Here is an 18,350-nt window from a genome sequence, read left to right on the forward strand (position 1 = left end):
ATCATTTATAAAAACACACTTGGAAAGTTTGAACTTACAAAATACTAACACAGAACAAGTGATTTTGTACATTTCAGTTGAAAACAACATTTGTTTTCTTTGTTACAATTCTACCAATGAGGTGACTCACCTTACTAAAATCAACAGTGCTGTTCTCTCGGCTGACATCAGTTTTGCCTTCCAGATGAGCAGGAGCAGATTGTGGTGAGATCATGTGACCTGATTCACAGGAAAGCATTATTGTCCTCCAAAGCAACAGAATCCTTGCAATTGGTTTTATAGTATTGCAAAAATAATAACCAGAACTAAATAATTCATTAGAAAACTGTTAGATTCAATACCACACAACTAGATTATGCCAGTCATTCACAGTAAGTATTCCTGTGATACAATTCACTAACTGACAAAATTACAAAAAGGTTCATTAAACAAAAAGCACATAATTAGAAAACAATGAATACATTGTCCTAACGTAATGTATTAGGCATTCATAAATACCCTTAACCCAAAAGCCTATTTATTATTATAAGGAAGACATAGTTATCACTGCTGCATCATGGCTCCAAGAATGTTGGATTCTAACCTTGGGTGCTGTCTGTGTGGAATTTGCACATTCTCATCGTGACATATGCACTTTTACTGGGTGATCTGATTTCCTCCCATATCCCAAAGACATGATAATAGGTTAATTGGTTGCTGTAAATTACCCCTCAGTGTAAACAAGTAAAGAAAGTATCAAAGGGGAGTTGAGCGGTATGTGAGAGAGAGCAAGTTGCAGAGCCAAAAGAAAATAACATGAGAATGGATAGTAGTGAACAGATTGCTCTGTTGGGAATTGGCATAGACTCAATGGTGGTAATAAATAATTAATTACTTTTTCTTCCCATTACCTGAAAGCTACAATGGTGTTCAACACTGACCAGCAACCTCAACCACAAAATGGTGTATACTAGAAGACATTAGTAATGGAAAAGTGATGGGAACAAACAATAAATCACCTGAAGATCTTTGAGGAGAGATTTCAGCATGCCTTGAGGTCTTCCCACCAGCTTTCAATGGGCCAAAAAGAAAGAAGTGAGAGAAGCAGAAAGAGTTGAGCCTGTTAGAGGTAGGTATAAATATGGAAACAAGACACAGAAAACATGTGAGGACTTATGAGGATATGAACAAACAATGACAGATGTAAGACAAGTTTATAGAGAAGTACAGAAAAAGCAATAAAAATTATGGAATTAGGGGACACAAAGTAATACACCATATTTTTTTGGCAGGGATACAAATTGAGCAGAACTTTGCAAGAATTAAGAAGAAAGTAAGGATTGTAAGCTTCTATTACACAAAATAGCAATATTTTGTTCCTTGTTGCCTTAAGTTCAATAATTGGCTTGTGTTTAGGGTAGCTGTTTTTTTTTGAATGATGAAAGTGGTTTTCTTTTAAGAAAATATAAATGTATTCTACATACAAAATACTGAGGAGGTATTGGCAGTCTTAAAGCACATTAAGGTGGATAAATCCCTGGGGCCTGACCAAATGTATCCTAGAAACTTGTGGGAAGCTAGGGAAGAAATTGTGGAGGGCCTTGCAGAGCTATTTGCTTCATCTTTAGTCACAAGTGAAGTTCTGGAAGACTGGAGGGTGGCTAACGTTGTACCATTATTTAAGAAGGGTAGCAAAGACAAGCCAGGGAACTACAGGCCAGTTAGCCTGATATCACTGGTGTATAAGTTACTGGAGGGGATTCTGAGGGACATGAGCTACCAGCATTTGAATAGGCAAGGTCTGATTAAGCTTTGTGCATGGGAAATAGTGTCTGACAAATCTGTTAGAGCCTTTTGAAGAGCAACTAAGAGGATAGATGAGGGCAGAGCGGTGGTCATGACCGATATGGACTTCAGCAAGGCCTCTGACAAGGTCCCGCACGGTAAGCTAGTCTGGAAGGTTAGATTGCATGGGATCCAGGGAGAGCTAGCTAACTGGACTCGTAGTTGGCTCAATGGTATGAAGCAGAGGGTGTGGTGGAAGATTGTTTCTTGGACTGGAGGCCGATGACTGGTGTGCCACAGGGATCGGTGCTGTGACCTTTGTTGTTCATTATTTTACATTAAACGATTTGGATGAGAATGTAAAGGACATGGTTAGTAAGTTTGTAGATAATACTAAAATAAGTGGCATCATAGACAGTGAAGAAAGTTATCAAAAGTTACAGGGGATCTTGATCAGCTGGCTAAAGTGGGCTGAGGATTGGCAAATGGCTTTCAATTCAGATAAGCGCAAGGTGTTGCATTTTGGGAAGTCAAACCATAGTATGACTTGTACAGTGAATGGTAGGGCCCTGGGGAGTGTTGTGGAACAGAGGGACCTAGGAGTACAAGTACACAGTTCTCTGAAAGTGGCATCACAAATAGACAGGGTGGTGAAGATGACATTTGGCATACTGGCTTTCATCAGTCAGGGCATTGCATATAGCAGTTGGGACATTATGTTGCAGTTGTACAAGACGTTGGTGAGACCATACACTGAGTATTGTGTACAGTCTTGGTCACCCTGTTATAGTAAAGATATCATTAAGCTGGAAGGGTGCAAAGAAGATTTACGAAAATGTCGCCAGGACTCAAGGGTCTGAGTTATAGGAAGAGGCTGGGCAGGCTAGGACTTTATTCCTTGGAATGTAGGATAATGAGGGGGTGACCTTATTAAGGTGTATAGAATCATGAGGGGCATAGGTAGGGAGAATACAGTCTTTTCCCCAGGGAATAGGAGCCAAAAACTTGACAGCATAGCTTTAAGGTGAAAAGGGAAAGATTTAAAAGGGACCCAAGGGGCAACTTCTTCATGCAGAGGGTGGTGCATATATGGAACAAGCTGCCAGAGAAAGTAGTTGAGGCAGGTGCAATAACGACATTTAAAAGATATTTGGATAAGTACATGGATAGGAAAAGTTTAGAGGGATATGGGCCAAATGCAGGCAAATGGAACTAACTTAGATGGGCACCTTGGTCAGCATGGATGGTTTGGGCCAAAGGGCCTATTCATGTTCTGTATTACTCTATAAATCTATGATTCTAATAAATTCACTTGCAGATATTAAGAAAAATAAAAATTGAAGTAGAATTGATACCGACAATTGTAGAGAAACAGAGTGACCCAGGAATGCACATCTATAATCACTCAAAGCTGCAAGGCAGGAAGATAAGATGGTTAAGGAGGCAAATGGAATTTCCCTTTATTAACCAAGGCATGAAATGTTAGAGCAGGCAGGTCATTCCAGAGCTACAGTATATAAAACTCTGAAGAAACCATAGTTTATCTGGTCAACATATTACAAGAAGGATGTTTCTTTCAGAGAGGATTTATGAGGACGGTGTCAGATTGGAGTTTAGCGGGTTACTTTCTTTATAAAGAAGCAGGCTGAGGGAAGATTTAATCAAGGTGCAAGTTATGAGAATAGAAAGGATCCAAGAATCTTAGCAGAGAGATCAAGTAAAAGGCATATTTTAAAGGAAATATATGCAAGACAAGACAGATGAAGAAAACTATGTTTACCTAAGTACTGATGAAGTTCTGGAACACACTCCTTGAAAGGGTGGTTGAGGCAGAAACTCTCATCACATTGAGTACTTCGTGAGCTGTAACCTGTAAGCTTTTGGACCAAGTGCTAGAAAGTGCGACTACTCAATAGCTCTTTTTTAGCTACCATGGATACAATGGTGTGAACAGCTTCCTTCTGTTCCATACATCTCACAAAATGACTCAAGATGCTGCATTCTGGTTGAATGATATATGTAAATTTAAAAATAAATGTAAAGTTCAACTTGTGAATTAGAAATCTAAAAACATTTATTACATCCACATTCTGAACATGTTGACCCATGTTCTACAAGTGTCAGATTTCCTCCATTTTCTTTCCAGTACTTATTCCTCATATGCAAGCCAAAACTATGGGTTTTTATACTGGAAACAATAGACCCCAAGGAGTCATCGGTTTCCTGTCCAATTGAATGAAGCCTGACGTAATACACATTTCAAGTATGGCCTCCGAGGCACTGCATTTTTTTTCAGAATTTTATTACCTACTAATGCATTCACACAGGCTTTGATGCAGTGCATATCTAGCGGTATGCCTCAGTTACTATGCATTTTTTCCTCACTATCGAGCTCAAAAATGTTCCACGTTGCAAACTGCTGGAAGTGTGAACCTCTAGTGGTGCAGTCAGCAGATCATCTGCAAACTTGAACAACAATGAGACCAATTGGATTAAGTACAGGATAAGAATCAAAAGAACGGTGGTAAATAGGGTGAATAAAAAAAATACAAATTAGATACATTAAGAGAAATAGAGGGCAAAAAAAAATTGGATTAAGAGAAAATGTATGTTATATTTATTCAATTGTAAGTTATTACACTAGTTAACAGAAGATGACTCTGACTCTGTAAGTTGGCGTGCTCTTTTGTTGATTAAAAATAGGTCTCTGCCGTACCAAGCTGTGTTATGTCTCAAAGCTTGACAAAAAAAATGAATGTCCCTAAAATGAGAAGCATTCTCTTGAACCCAAATTCCTTATCATCTCGAGCACATTAAAAACGAAACAAAAATAATGTCAATGCTTTCTTCCTTTTGATAATTGTATGACCTATTGGAGAGGCTACATTGTTTCTAGTGGCACCTAATACAGAAAATATTGTAAATCAACCTTAACTATGTGGGTTATAAAACTATTCTAGAATAAGAATGAGCAGTTGATCCAACCTAATTATCACATGGGTCTACAGGAACTAAAAATGGGAGCATGGCTTAGTTTTTGACATCAGCCAACACTTTCCTCTGTCTTTAAGTTGCAATAATTCTTTCTATAACTGGCATCTGTCCATGACTAGATTGGCTTCATGAGTGGACAGAGGTTTTGACCTCATGTTGTTCACATTTATCTGGCAAGTCTCTCATTCTTGGCCCATTTTCTGATTGATGAATATGGCAGAGTGTACACTCTGGAAGAGGCCTTATCCTGGGAACAACTGGGAAGCCTCCAACTAGCTTGAAGGAAAAATGTTTGAGAAAGGGGCAGTGGTGATGGGTGGTTTGTCATTTCCCGGGTTTGGGGGACAGACTGTCCAGTTGTAGTGTTCTGTGATTGTGTAGAATGGATGGTGTGATTGAGATACTTGTAGTGGAGGAACAAGGGACCAGAAGTGTTAGATGAGCACCAGATATATATTAATACACATACAGAACAGGAAAAATAATTGCTTATGATCTACTACCAAATTGATTTTCTAATGCATCTAGTATTACTTCCACAAATGGATCAGGCCAAAGGAATAATTTAGAGAAAGCCATAAGCACTTTATCTATCACTGCATCTTCTGAATTTGGAAAATATTTTCTGGTAGAGAACAACTTTCTGTACCAATGAAATTGAATTACTAGGCCAAACAGACTAATATGAAACTCCTGCACCTCCTGACTTATGTGAGGCATCAAAAGCACCCAAAAACCCTGAAATGTTAATATTAGGTTCTAGCTGCTAGCTATATGTAGCCTTGCTACAATATTTAAATAACCAATACATTTATGGAGAGCAAATTGATTGTTCTGCCCCTTTCCCTGGCTCACCTCCATTAAAAACAAAGAAAGGGGGAATTCTTGGAGAAAGTTTCCAACAGAGGTTTTTTTTTAATTTTTCTCTTCCTATTTGATTCATTTTGGAACTAAGGTGGCCTTTTATTTTTAATAGCACTAAAAATGAATGAAACAGTCCTGCTTCATTTTTTTCTGGTGTCTGTCTCTTTACCTTGCTATGATTTAAAGTATAATGTAAAAGACTTTAAAACACAACCATACTTATTTACATTGTTTGCAAATGCGTTGCTATAATCTGCCTTTTAACAGCCTTGCAAGAGAGAGCCTAACACAGAATTTTCACATTTCAAAAATGGGCTCCAGTATGAAAATGGTAACTTGCTATTTACAGAATGAACTGTTAATGAATTTATAAAGAACTTACTCAATGGATCATAAAAACTGAATAGGCAACTATATAAATATCTACACATAACTGAATCCACCACACAGAGATCTTCATTCACAGATTTTATCTAGCCTCCATAATTCATAAAGAGGCAAGAGGTTAGCTGTGTATACAAATGTTGTTTATAGAGATAAATGGTACTAATATGATCTTTAGTTACTTTTTTTCTGTATATGATCATTAAATTTTACTAACGAGTCAAACCATGTTGAAAAATTAATGGTTTGTTAATGCTTTAAATATTGAAATTAGCCAGCAAATTTGTTTGTTTTACACAAATGCCATCTCGCCATTAGCCTCTCCTCTGAATAACTCAACCTCTAGCAAATTATATTCAAACTGTAAGATACTAAAAAAAATGATCAACCTGTAACACACATTGCGAGGTCCCATTCCAAGCAAGATTGTTGTTGAATACATAACTGTTCAATTTATAACTTATAACTGCATTAAGCATGGTTTCTATGCTCTGTGTGTTTGAATGGAAGTGTAAAATTAATCATGTAACCTGAGCAACACTTCTTTTTCTTCCCCCACCCCACTCCTGTACTCACCTATCCCCTGCCTGCGTGTACTCCTCCCCCTTCCCCACCTTCTTATTCTGGCTTCTGTCCTCTTCCTTTCCGGTCCTGATGAAAGGTCTTGGCCCGAAACGTCGACGGTTTATTTCCCTCCATGGATGCTGCCTGACCTGCTGAGTTCCTCCAGCACTTTTTGTGTATTGCTCCAGATTCCAGCATCTGCAGAATTTTTTGTCTCTCCATAAAATGGAACACGATTGAGATTATGAAGGGTGTAAATAGGGTAAACTGCAGGAAATTTTTCCTATATCAGAGGTAGATAAAACTAGAGGACATAGATATAGGGTAAGGGGAAGAGATTTATAGGGGACATGAGAGGAACCTTCTTCACCCAGAGAGTGGTAAGTACTTGGAATGCACTGCCTGAGTGAGAGGTTGAAGCTAGGCCACTGACAGCATTTGTGAAGCAACTATATGATCACTTGAATCACCTAGGCATAGAAGGTAATGGACCAAATGCCGGGAGTTGGGATTAATACAGAAGGGTACCTACCGGTCAGCATGGACGAGTTGGGATGAATGGGCTGGTTCCATGCTGTACAATTCTATGACTCTAAAACAATCCATCCAGATGAAACAGCAAGTCACTTGCACTTCGTTCAAGTTAGCTATGACATTCAGTGCTTAAAATGTGGTCTCCACTACAAACACCTTCATTCAGTCTGCAAGGGGGGACCCTGAACTTCCAGTCACTTGTCACTTTAATTCTCTGTCTCACTCTCATTCTAACTTCTTCCTCCATCTTTAACCTCCTACATTGCTCCAACAAAGTTCAATGTAGACACTGCGTACATGACTGCCCTCTGGATTCAATAATGAATTTAACAAATTCAGGTAACCACCCTTTTGTTTGCACTCCCTCAGAAATGTGGCCATGCCTTTCTGTTTCAATTTGTTTCCTTTTTTTGAAAATATATGCCAGTATTAAAAGTAATTGTTACTTTGATAACTTTGGTCTGCACCCAATCACAGACCTTCCCTCTTTACCCTCCCCCATTCTGCAATTTAAAACACAAGAACTTAAGAAAATCAAAGCAGTGGTTGGCCACTTGGCCCCTCAATCCCGTCTGTGCCATTCAATATGATCATGGCTGACTAGTCAAAGGCCTCACCCGCTTTTCCGTGCTAGTTCCCATAGCCCCCAATTCCATGATGTTCCAAGAAATTATCTACTTGCACTTTATTCACCAGCCTCCCCCACCACCCACCCCCCAATGATCTGGCCTGCATAACCCTCGAGAATAAAAATTTCTAGAGATTCACCTGCCACTGCAACAGGCTCCTATGCATCTCAGCTTTGAATGACCACTCCCTAATCTTGTTCCCTCGTTTGAGGTTCTCTGACTAGTAGACATATCTCGTCATCACCTTTCATGCCCCTCAAAGATCTTATATCCATCGGAAGATCATCCCTCATTTTTCTCAACTCCAAAGAATATACAGTGCTTTTGTTTTATCACTTTCCCAATTCTGATGAAGGATACTTGACCTGAAATATCACTTGGTTACTTATCTCCACAGAAGCTGGTTAACCTGCTGAATGCTTCCAGTATTTTTCATTAGTACACAAAAAGAATTTGAGTCACACACTTATTTCCTCATGGTTTTCCAACATGCCTGTCACTGTGTGAACAGCAATGATGTCCATCAATCATGCAATAATGAAGATTGCATGCACACCTAAATCTTGATCGGGAAAGCCAGCCTTCAGGACAGGAAGAAGGCTTGGTCAAGTTCCTTAAAAGGGCAATCTTTATCTAAACCAATGTTAGGAAATACACCACAGAAGATGCTCATGGATTCCTCTCTGATACACAGAGGGATCAAATGTATGCACGATCTTCATGTAAAGATGGGGAGGGGGCTTAATGGTCTGATTCTTGCTCCAGATCTCCAGTTCCACTATCATAGCAACCAGTCCTATGATACAGAAGTTGGATGCAATTCCCCTGGCTAAATCACCATTCTAGTACATAGTCAGCTGATTCAGCCTCTCTACTGGCAGCAGTGATTTCCCACTGAAAACCATGGCTTTAACAGCTCCCAGTATGGTGCAGGAATTGGGGAAGGGAGGGGCTGCGGGATGGGATGGTTGGTCAGTCAGTGGTAGTTGTGAGGAATATCTTGCCTATCATGCTTCCTTCAGGACTCCTGAAGTTATGCAGTTTTTGTGCTTAACAATACTAAATGCCAAGTAATCATACCTCTTATAATTACTATTTTGGCCTTATTGTTCAAAAAAGCTCAAACGGCATTGTATAAAGTGCAAAAATTTTAAATGAAGCAAAATGGGATGTGTATAAAAAGTGTGTATAAAAAACTGAATATTTTTAACACAACAAAATTGAATGAAAATGTAGAATTTCTTCAGTCATTATTTACAATTAATAAATAATGGTTGTTGTGCTTCCATATTTATATTAATTCTAATTATGAACAAATTTTCATTATTTATTTTTAACATATTAAAGTCTTATGTCATTAAAGTCTTTGCTTTGCAGACTTTAAGCATTAGATGCTGGCATCTCACCATTTTTATCCAGAGAATGTGGATCAGAGTGTTTCTTTCCAATATCAGCAAAGGATCTTACTATGGGAATTCGATTGCTAAACTTCTTCTGACTTTGATGATGATGCTGTTTTAGGAGTGCCTGATGCACCTTTTGACGAATTTCATCACTCAGTCCCGAGGCTACTTGCTGGTCCAGAATTAGATCTGTGAAAAGTAAATTGCAATCAAGATCAAAAAGATTTGAGGCAAGTTATCTAGTGACCAGCTGATAACTGAAAAAATTGTTTTAGTTTGCAGAAAGAACACTTTACCATTGCGACCTTGTTTCAAATATGTTAATGTCCCCATCATCAAGGGTCACTGGGATCACAATACATTAGTTCAGAAGCATAGAACAGGCAGCTGCATGAAATAGAACAATAGCAGAAAAAGAGGGCAGTGGGGAGCAAGGTATTGTAATGGGGTGGGACCAGACAAGAACATAGAAAAAGATGAGAAGCCTGGGAGCATCAATGCCTGGAGAAATTGGAAAATATTGTGATGCAAGTCGACAATGGAAACAAATAAAAAAGCATTGGGAAGGACACAAATGCGTGAAAAGCAGACTATTAAAAAAAAGAGAAAGAATTTGCATAAATATAATGCTCAACATGACTGCAAGATACCTCAAGGTGATTTACAGTCAGTAAAGTATCATTGAATAGTTGCAGGTGATGCAACGTAAGAAATGTGGCAGCTAATATATGCACAGCATCCTTGAATGAGCTACAACAAATAATAACAAATTCTGCTTTTCAGCAATGCCATTTAAAGGTTAAGTACTGGCAAGACAGTGGTGAAAATTATTTGTTCTTCTTTGAATGATGCTGTGAGATCCTTTCCATCCATTTAAAAAGACAGACAGGACAATGGATTAACATCTCTTCAACTGCACCTCTGATAGGATCATTGGTTCCTTTATAACGAATGTAAAATTTTAAGACCAAGAAGGCACTTCATGTGCTGGAGAATGTAAAGGGATAATTTAAATTTTGCCTCTTCCCCACATCCCAAGCCAGTGACAATTAAAAAGAAGATTGCAAATGCTGAAAATCCAAAATAAAAACAGAAAATGCTGGAAATACTCAGCAGGTCAGGCTGCATCTCTGGGAAGAGAAATTGAGTTACCGTTTCAAGTCGTAGACCCTTCGTCAGAACTGAAAAGGAGACAAAAGAAACTTGTAAAGCTGCAGAGAGAGTGAGGGGGGGGGGAAAGGGATGTCTCTGACAGGGTGAAACCAGGGTGGATAAGCTATAAATAGGCTATCTGATTGAGGAATGAATGGAAACAATTAGAGAACGAGAAGAGGCAAAAGAACATAGACAAGAGAATGTAGGAGTTGTGAAATGGAGAGCACAGAGAGATGGCCAGCAGATCAGCCTGTGCATGTGCTCCACCCCCAGAGAGGAAGCAAGAAAGGGGAAAAAAACAGAACTAATATCATAGATTGATGAAGATTGATGACTGATTCACCTAAAGTTGTAGAATTCAATATTGAGTCCTGAAGGCTGCAACGTGCCCAGACAGAAAATTAAGTGCCATTCCTCAAGCTCATTGTGACAGGACAGAAGGCCACAGACCAAAAGGTCAGAGTGGGAATGGGATGGGGAATTAAAGCGGCAACCAGGCCAGACTGTGGAAGGGCTGTGAGGAAAAACTCTGACTAGATTACACTAGATGTCAGCAAAAACGAAATGAGCTAAATGCCCTCCCTCTGTGATGTAACAAACATATGATTGCAATTCTGTACTTCAGGAAAGATATTCCTCACTGAAATCTGCTAACTACTGCAACCGCAGTTCTAATTTCAGAGCTGAACAAAGATAACATCACCGATGCCTATCATGTGCCTGGCTCTTTACAGGCTCAAGCTGGAGACTTACACAAGATGTTGGACTAGGGATGTCACTGAGGCTCTCAAATCCAAGAGGTATGATTACATAGGGGAGGGACACTCTAGTGGGGCTGTATTATAGACCCCCCAATATTCAGCAGAAACTTGAGGAGCAGGTGTAGAGAGAAATTTCTACAGTTGTAAGAAAAATAGGGTTGTATTAGTGGGAGATTTTAATTTCCCTGGTATTGACTGGACTACCCAGAATGTTAAGGGCCTGGACACGGTAGAATTTGTGAAATATGTCCAGGAAAGTTTCCTGAGTCAATATATAGAGGGTCCTACTTGGGACGGTGCAATACTAGACATGCACTTAGGGAATTAAGGTAGGTAACTGAAGTGGCAGTCAGGGAGCAATTTGGCTTTAGTAACCATAATGTTATAAGTTTTAAGATGGAAAAGGATAGGACAGGTCCACAGCTTAGGGTCCTAAACTGGAGCAGAGCTAACTTGGGGGGAACTAGGCAGGATCTCGCAGAGGTCATTTGGGTGAGCCTGTTTGAAGGGAAAGGAATGAATGGCAAGTGGGAGGTTTTTAAGAGTGTAATATCAAGAGTCCAGGGGCAGCATGTTCCTGTGAGGGTGAAGGGTAAACCTGGCAAGTTTAGGGAACCTTGGCTGATAAAAGATATTGAGGCTCTGGAAACATACATTGAGTACAAGAAGGAAACATACATTGGGTTTAGGAAGTCAGGGAAGAGTGAATCTCTTGATGACTATAAAAAGATTAAGAAAATCTAAGAGGGAAATCAGGAGGGCAGAGAGGGTATGAGATGGATCTGGCACGTAAATTTAAGGAAAATCCCAAGAGTAAAAGGGTGGCTAAGGAGAGAGTAGGTCCCCTTAGAAATCAGCAGGGCCGCCTATGTCTTGAGCTGCAGGAGATGGGTGGGAATTTTAACAGATATTTCTCCTCTTGTTTACTGAGGACAAAATGATGGTTGCTCAAGAGATAAGGGAAATAAATGGTGATGTTTTGGAGGACAGTCATATTACCAGGGAAGAGGTATTTGTAGCCTTACAGCGCATTGAGTTGGATAAATCCTCAGGGCCTAACCGAGTGCATCCTCGGACTTTGTGGGAGGCTAGAGGAGAAACTGCAGAGGGTCTTGCGGAGATACTGTATTTGCTTCATCGTTAGTAACTGGTGAAATTCCTGAAGACTGGAAGGTGGCTAATGTTTTTCCATTGTTTAAGAAAGGTAGCAAGGACAAGCCAGGGAACTACTGGCCAGTCAGCCTGACATCAGTAATGGGGAAGTTACTGGAGGGAATTCTGAGGGTCAGTATCTACCAGCATTTGGATAGACAGAGTCTGATTAGGAGGAGTCAGCATGGCTTTGTGCATGGAAAGTCATGCTTGATGGATCTTTTGGAGATTATTTGAAGAGGTAACCACAAAGGTAGATGAGGGTAGGGTAGTGGATGTTGTCTATTTGGACCTCTGCAAGGCCTTTGACGAGGTCCCACATGGTAGGCTGGTCTGGAAGGTTAGGTCCCACGGAATCCAGGGAGAGCCCGTTAGGTGGATTCAAAATTGGCTCAGAGGTAGGAAGCAGAGGGTGGAGGTTGCAAGTTGTTTCTTGGAATGGAGGCCGGTGGCTAGTGGTGTGCCGCAGAAGTTGGTTTTGGGACCCTTGTTATTCGTTATCTATATAAATGATTTGGATGCAAATGCACAAGGTTTGATCAGCAAGTTTGTGGATGACACAAAATTAGGAGATGTTGTCGATAGTGAAGAAGGTTATCGTAGATTACAGGGGGACCTTGTTCAGTTAGGGAAGCAGGACAAGGAGTGGCAAATGGGCTTCAATACAGGTAAGTGTGAGGTGATGCATTTTGGAAAGTCAAACTAGCTTAGGACTTATATAATGAATGGTAGGGCACTAAAGAGTGTAATGGAACAGAGGGATCTAGGAGTACAAGTGCATAGTTCGTTGAAAGTGACATCACAGGTAGACAGGGTGGTGAAAAAGCTGTTTAGCATGCTTGTCTTCATCAGTCAGGGTACTGCATAAAGGAGTTGCAATAGTATAAGTCACTGGTGAGGCCGCACTTAGAGTACTGTGTACAGTTTTGGTCACCCTGTTATAGGAAAGATGTGGTTAAACTGGAAAGATTACAGAAAAGATTTACAATGATGTTGCCAGGACTAGAGGGCCTGAGTTATCAGGAGAGGTTGGCCAGGCTAGGTCTTTATTCCTTGGAGCATAGGAGAATGAGAGGGGAACTTAGGGTTTCTCAAACCATGAGGGGCATGGATAAGGTGGATGGTAGCAGTCTTTTCCCCAGGATAGCAGAGCCCAAAACTCAAGGGCATAGATTTAGGGTGAGAGCAGAAAGATTTAAAAGGGACTTGAGGGGCAACTTTTTCCACACAGAGAGTGGTGCATATAGGGAACGAACTGCCAGAGGAAATGGTTGAGGCAGGTACAATAGTATCTTTTCAGAAGCACTTAGATAAGTACATGTAGAGACGGGGCTTAGAGGGATATGGGCCGAACACAGGAAATTGGGACTAGATGGGTGGACACCATGGTCGGCATGAACTTGTTGGGCTGAAGGGCCTGCATCCATGCTGCATTGCTCTATGACTCTATTTCATTCCTTCTTACAGAAGTCAGCAGGTTCAGCAAAAGCATGCTTTAGTTAAGATTACAAGCTTCATGTGGTCCAGTGAGTCCAATGTCTGGATATACATTGTTTTGTGGGTGTCAGTAGCAGAATACTAAAGGATTCCTCTTTCCTCAGCATCCAGCTGGTGTGTCCACAGACAGTAAAGCTCCATGCATGTAGTCATGTGGTAGTCTGTTCTACCCATTGCATTTATGCTCCACAGCAAAGCAGATTGCTATGAGTGCTGTCTACTCTTGGCATAGTCCGTGCACAAGCCAAGCACACGGCATCATAATGGGACACTCCTAATCATTAAGTATACAGCAATTGGCTGACAAATAAAATAATGAAGAGGAGGAGGAGGGTAGGTAGAGGAGGATAAGGATAAGAAGAGGAAACCTAAAATCCACTTTCCACAAAAAAGCTAATTTGAGTTCATTACAGGTGGCCACAAACACAATTTGTTGTACTTGTGTCAGTGAACATATTATGGTCTTTACTCATATATGCATACCAGAGGCACTTGACCCAGATAATGTTCCTCTGAATGGTGAATATTGGAGGACTATTTGGAAATGAGATCACAATAGTCAAGCTTATTTAGCCACCAATCAGCACCTACAAATGTGATCTTGAAAAGAGGGTCAATAATTGCTCAATCTTTTCTGATGATATGGGGGTGAAGCAAGTAAAATTAGTAACAAATAAAAAATCGATTTCTCCAAACTAGTGTTTTTATACTACTGCACTGTTTATTGTCATTCACACATTAAGTAATGTCATTCATAAATAATTTGACCTTGTATGTCAAATGCACTTCATAATCCCATCCCTCAATTCCACAAGTATGGCAAAATTGTGTTTTAATTATAATCTACAAGCCAATAGCTGGCTATTTTGTTTCATTTATTTTTGAACAATCATTGCCTTAATATCCACCTTGCATTTTAGCATACCTCCAATTTCCTCAATGGTGCTGGCTCTCATGTCCAACAGGACTGTTCCATTGATGATACAACTCCTCAATTCAAATAGACTATGCAATGATAGTGTAGCTACGTATGGTTTACTCCATCGATCTCCTCCATCTTCGACATCCTCCTCAAATTTTAGCCATCTAATTTCACAGATGAATTGTTAAAGTACATCAGCACATTTAAAATATTTATCATGTCATATATTAAATAAAGTTCCTGTACCATGATGACAATCTGAGGGCAAACTCATTAGCGCATGACAGTTCTCTACTTTGGAAAATTATCAAGGCATAAACATTTTCTTTTCTAGTAATAAAGCACACCTCCATTATGCAATTTCTCCTTATCTTTGTTCTAAGTGTCACACCCCCCCGAGGCTGTGAACATCAATCATGGACTCTCCAGTCATCCTCCCTATACCTCATCTGTCTAGTGCTGTTAGAATTTTATTGGTTTCCTTGAGATGCTCTCTCATTCTTCTATATTCCAGGGAATACAGGCCTAACCAACCCAATCTTTCTTCATATGTAAGTCCTGCTATCACAGGAATCAGTATAGAAAATCTTCACTGCACTCCCTTCATTGCAAGAACATTCTTCTTCACACAAGATGACCAAGACTGCACACAAAACTCCAAATAGGGTGTCAGCAAAGCCCTGTACAGCTGCAGCAAGTCATCCTTGCACTTGTACCAAAATCTTCCTGCAATAAAGGCCAACATACCACTTGTCTTCCTGTTTTCTGCACCTGAACACTTGTTTTCAGTAACGGGTGTACAAGGACATCTAGGTTTTGTTTCAGCTTCTCTTTTCCCTAACTATCATCTCTCAGGTGGCAAATCTCAGGAATCCTCTACACCAGTGGGTTGTGAGGCTAGATCATTATAAGTATTTAGAGTAGTGGTAGATAAATTATTGAAAGATTGGGGAATTGAGAGCTATGGGAAACTGGCACAGAAGTGGAGGCCTGAATAGATCAGCCATGATTGTATTGAATGGCAGGAGGGACCTAGAAGCCTACTCCTACTCTTATTTTCTTGTGTTCTTGTATTCCAATAATAACTTGGCTTTACATTTTTAGGACTGGTGGATAACCTCATATTTAACCAGATCAAACTTTATTTGTCAAGCATTTACCCACTCACACAAGTTGTCTCAATCAGATTGGAATTCATTGCATCCTCCTCATATCCCCCAAATTTTCTCATCCGCAAATATGGAGATCTTACATTTAATTCCCTCATAGAACATAACAGCACAGTACAGGCCCTTTGGCACATGATGTTATGCCGACATTTTCTCCTGCTCCAACATTTATCTAACCCTTCCCTTCCACATAGCCCGCCATTTTTTTTAAAATCATTCATGTGCCCATCTAAGAGTCTCTTAAATGTCCCTGATGTATCTGCCTCCACCACCTCTGCTAGCAGTGCGTTCCACGCACCCACCAGTCTCTGTGTAAAAAAAAACTTACCTCTGACATCCCCCCTATACCTTCCTCCAATCACCTTAAAATTATGCCCCCTCACGTTAGCCATTTTCACTCTGGGAAAAAGTCTCTGACCGTACACTCAATCTATGCCTCTTATCATCTCGTACACCTCTATCAGGTCACCTCTCATCCTGCTTCATTCCAAAGAGAAAAGCCTGAGCTCACTCAATCTATCCTCATAAGACATGCTCTCCAATCCAGGCAGCATCCTGGTAAATCTCCTCTGCTCTGTCTGAAGCTTTCACATCCTTTCTATAACGAGGCGACCAGAACTGAACACAATACTCCAAGTGTGGTCTAACTAGAGTTTTCTAGAGCTGCAACATTACCTGGCTCTTGAACTCAATACCCCGACTAATGAAGGCCAACACACCATAAGCCTTCTTAACAACCCTATCAACCTGCACGGCAATCTTGAGGGATCTATGGACGTGCACCCCAAGATCCCTCTGTTCCTCCACACTGCAAAGAGTCCTGCCATTAACCTTGTATTCTGCCTTCAAATTTGATCTTCCAAAGTGTATCACTTCACACTTTTCCAGGTTGAACTCCATCTGCCACTTCTCAGCCCAGCTCTGCATCCTATCAATGTCCTGTTGTACCCTACAGCAACCTTCTACACTATCCATAACACCACCAACCTTTGTGTCATCTGCAAACTTACTAACCCACCCTTTCACATCCTCATCCAAGTAATTTATAAAAATCACAAAGAGCAGGGGTCCCAGAACAGATCCCTGCATAACACCACTGGTCACCAGCCTATCCACATACTGTATTAGGAATCCTTCCTGGACACACCTAACAAACTCTGCCCCATCTATCTCCTTTACACTAAGGAGGTGCCAATCAATATTAGGGAAGTTGAAATCACCCATGACAACAACCCTGTTATTTTTGCACCTCTCCAAAATCTGCCTCCTGATCTGTTCCTCAGTATCTCGGCTGCTACTGGGGGGGGGGGTGGGGGCGGCTCTGCAGAATACTCCCGATAGAGTGATCGCTCCCTTCCTGTTTCTGACTTCCACCCACACTGACTCAGTAGACGATCCCTCCAGGACGTCCTCCCTTCCTACAGCTGTGATACTGTCCCTGATCAGCAAACCCGCTCCCCCACCTCTTTTACCTCCATCCCTGTCCCTGTTGAAACATCTAAACCTCGGAATATCCAGCAGCCATTCCTGCCCTTGTGACAGCCAAGTCTCTGTAATGAAACCCACGTTGTAGTTCCATGTACTTACCCATGCTCTAAATTCATCACCCTTCTTCCCGACACTTCTCGCATTAAAGTAGACACATTTCAGCCCATCCAACTGACTGCAATTTTGCCCTTTCAACTGCCTATCCTTCCTCACAGTCTTTCTACACACTACATCTACTTGTACACTGAATGAACTAACCTCTGACCTATCACTCAGTTTCCATCCCCTGCCAAACTAGTTTAAACCCTCCCCAACAGCTCTAGCAAACCTGCCCGCAAGAATATTGGTTCCCCCTCCAGTTCAGGTGTAACCCGTCCCTTTTGTACAGGTCATACCTTCCCCAGAAGAGATCCCAATGATCCACAAATCTGAAACCATGCCCTCTGCACCAACTCCTCAGCCATGCATTCATCTGCCAAATCAACCTATTCTTACCCTCACTGGCGCATGGCACAGGCAGCAGTCCAGAGATTACTACTCTTAAGGTCCTGCTTTTCAGCTTCCTACCTAGCTTCCTATATTCCCTCTTCAGGACCTCATTTCTTTTCCTACCTATGCCATTGGTACCAATATGTATTGCGACTCCTGGCTGTTCGCCCTCCCCCTTCAGAATGCCGTGAACCCGATCCGAGACATCCCTGACCCTGGCACCCAGGAGGCAACATACCATCTGGGAGTCTCCTTCACGTCCACAGAATCTCCTGTCTGCCCCCCTTACTATGGAATCCCTATCACTACCGATCTCCTCTTCTCCCTCCTTCCCTTCTGCACCACACAGGCTCAGTGCCAGAGACCTGGTCAATGTGGCTTTCCCCTGGTAGGTTGACCCCCCACTAACAGTATCGAAAGCTTTATATCTGTTATTCAGGGGAACGGCCACAGGGGTAATCTGCACTACCTGCGTATTCTCCTTCCTTCTCCTGACAGCCACACCACATCCACACCATTGACATACATTAGAAATAGCTGAGGCCCAAGCTCGGATCCCCTAGGCACCCCAGTAGTCATTG

At 41.1% G+C, this 18,350-nt stretch overlaps 1 protein-coding gene across 3 annotated transcripts in view; it reads right to left on the reverse strand.

The window, feature by feature from the left end:
• The window catches only part of slc4a10a (solute carrier family 4 member 10a), a 182,086-nt gene that overhangs the window by 77,977 nt on the left and 85,759 nt on the right, over positions 1-18,350 (reverse strand). For 2 of the 3 annotated variants that reach the window (XM_052025762.1, XM_052025742.1), the window contains exons 5-8: positions 14,627-14,787; positions 9,140-9,325; positions 999-1,049; positions 131-219 (exon numbers count right to left, since the gene is read on the reverse strand). In XM_052025762.1, the coding sequence (XP_051881722.1) occupies positions 131-219; positions 999-1,049; positions 9,140-9,325; positions 14,627-14,787 (487 nt within the window). The remainder of the gene's footprint in view (positions 1-130; positions 220-998; positions 1,050-9,139; positions 9,326-14,626; positions 14,788-18,350) is intronic. The other variant, XM_052025752.1, reaches the window with a different exon arrangement.

This window comes from Pristis pectinata, chromosome 1, assembly GCF_009764475.1.
Source record: "Pristis pectinata isolate sPriPec2 chromosome 1, sPriPec2.1.pri, whole genome shotgun sequence".
In the NCBI taxonomy this organism is placed as follows: domain Eukaryota; kingdom Metazoa; phylum Chordata; class Chondrichthyes; order Rhinopristiformes; family Pristidae; genus Pristis; species Pristis pectinata.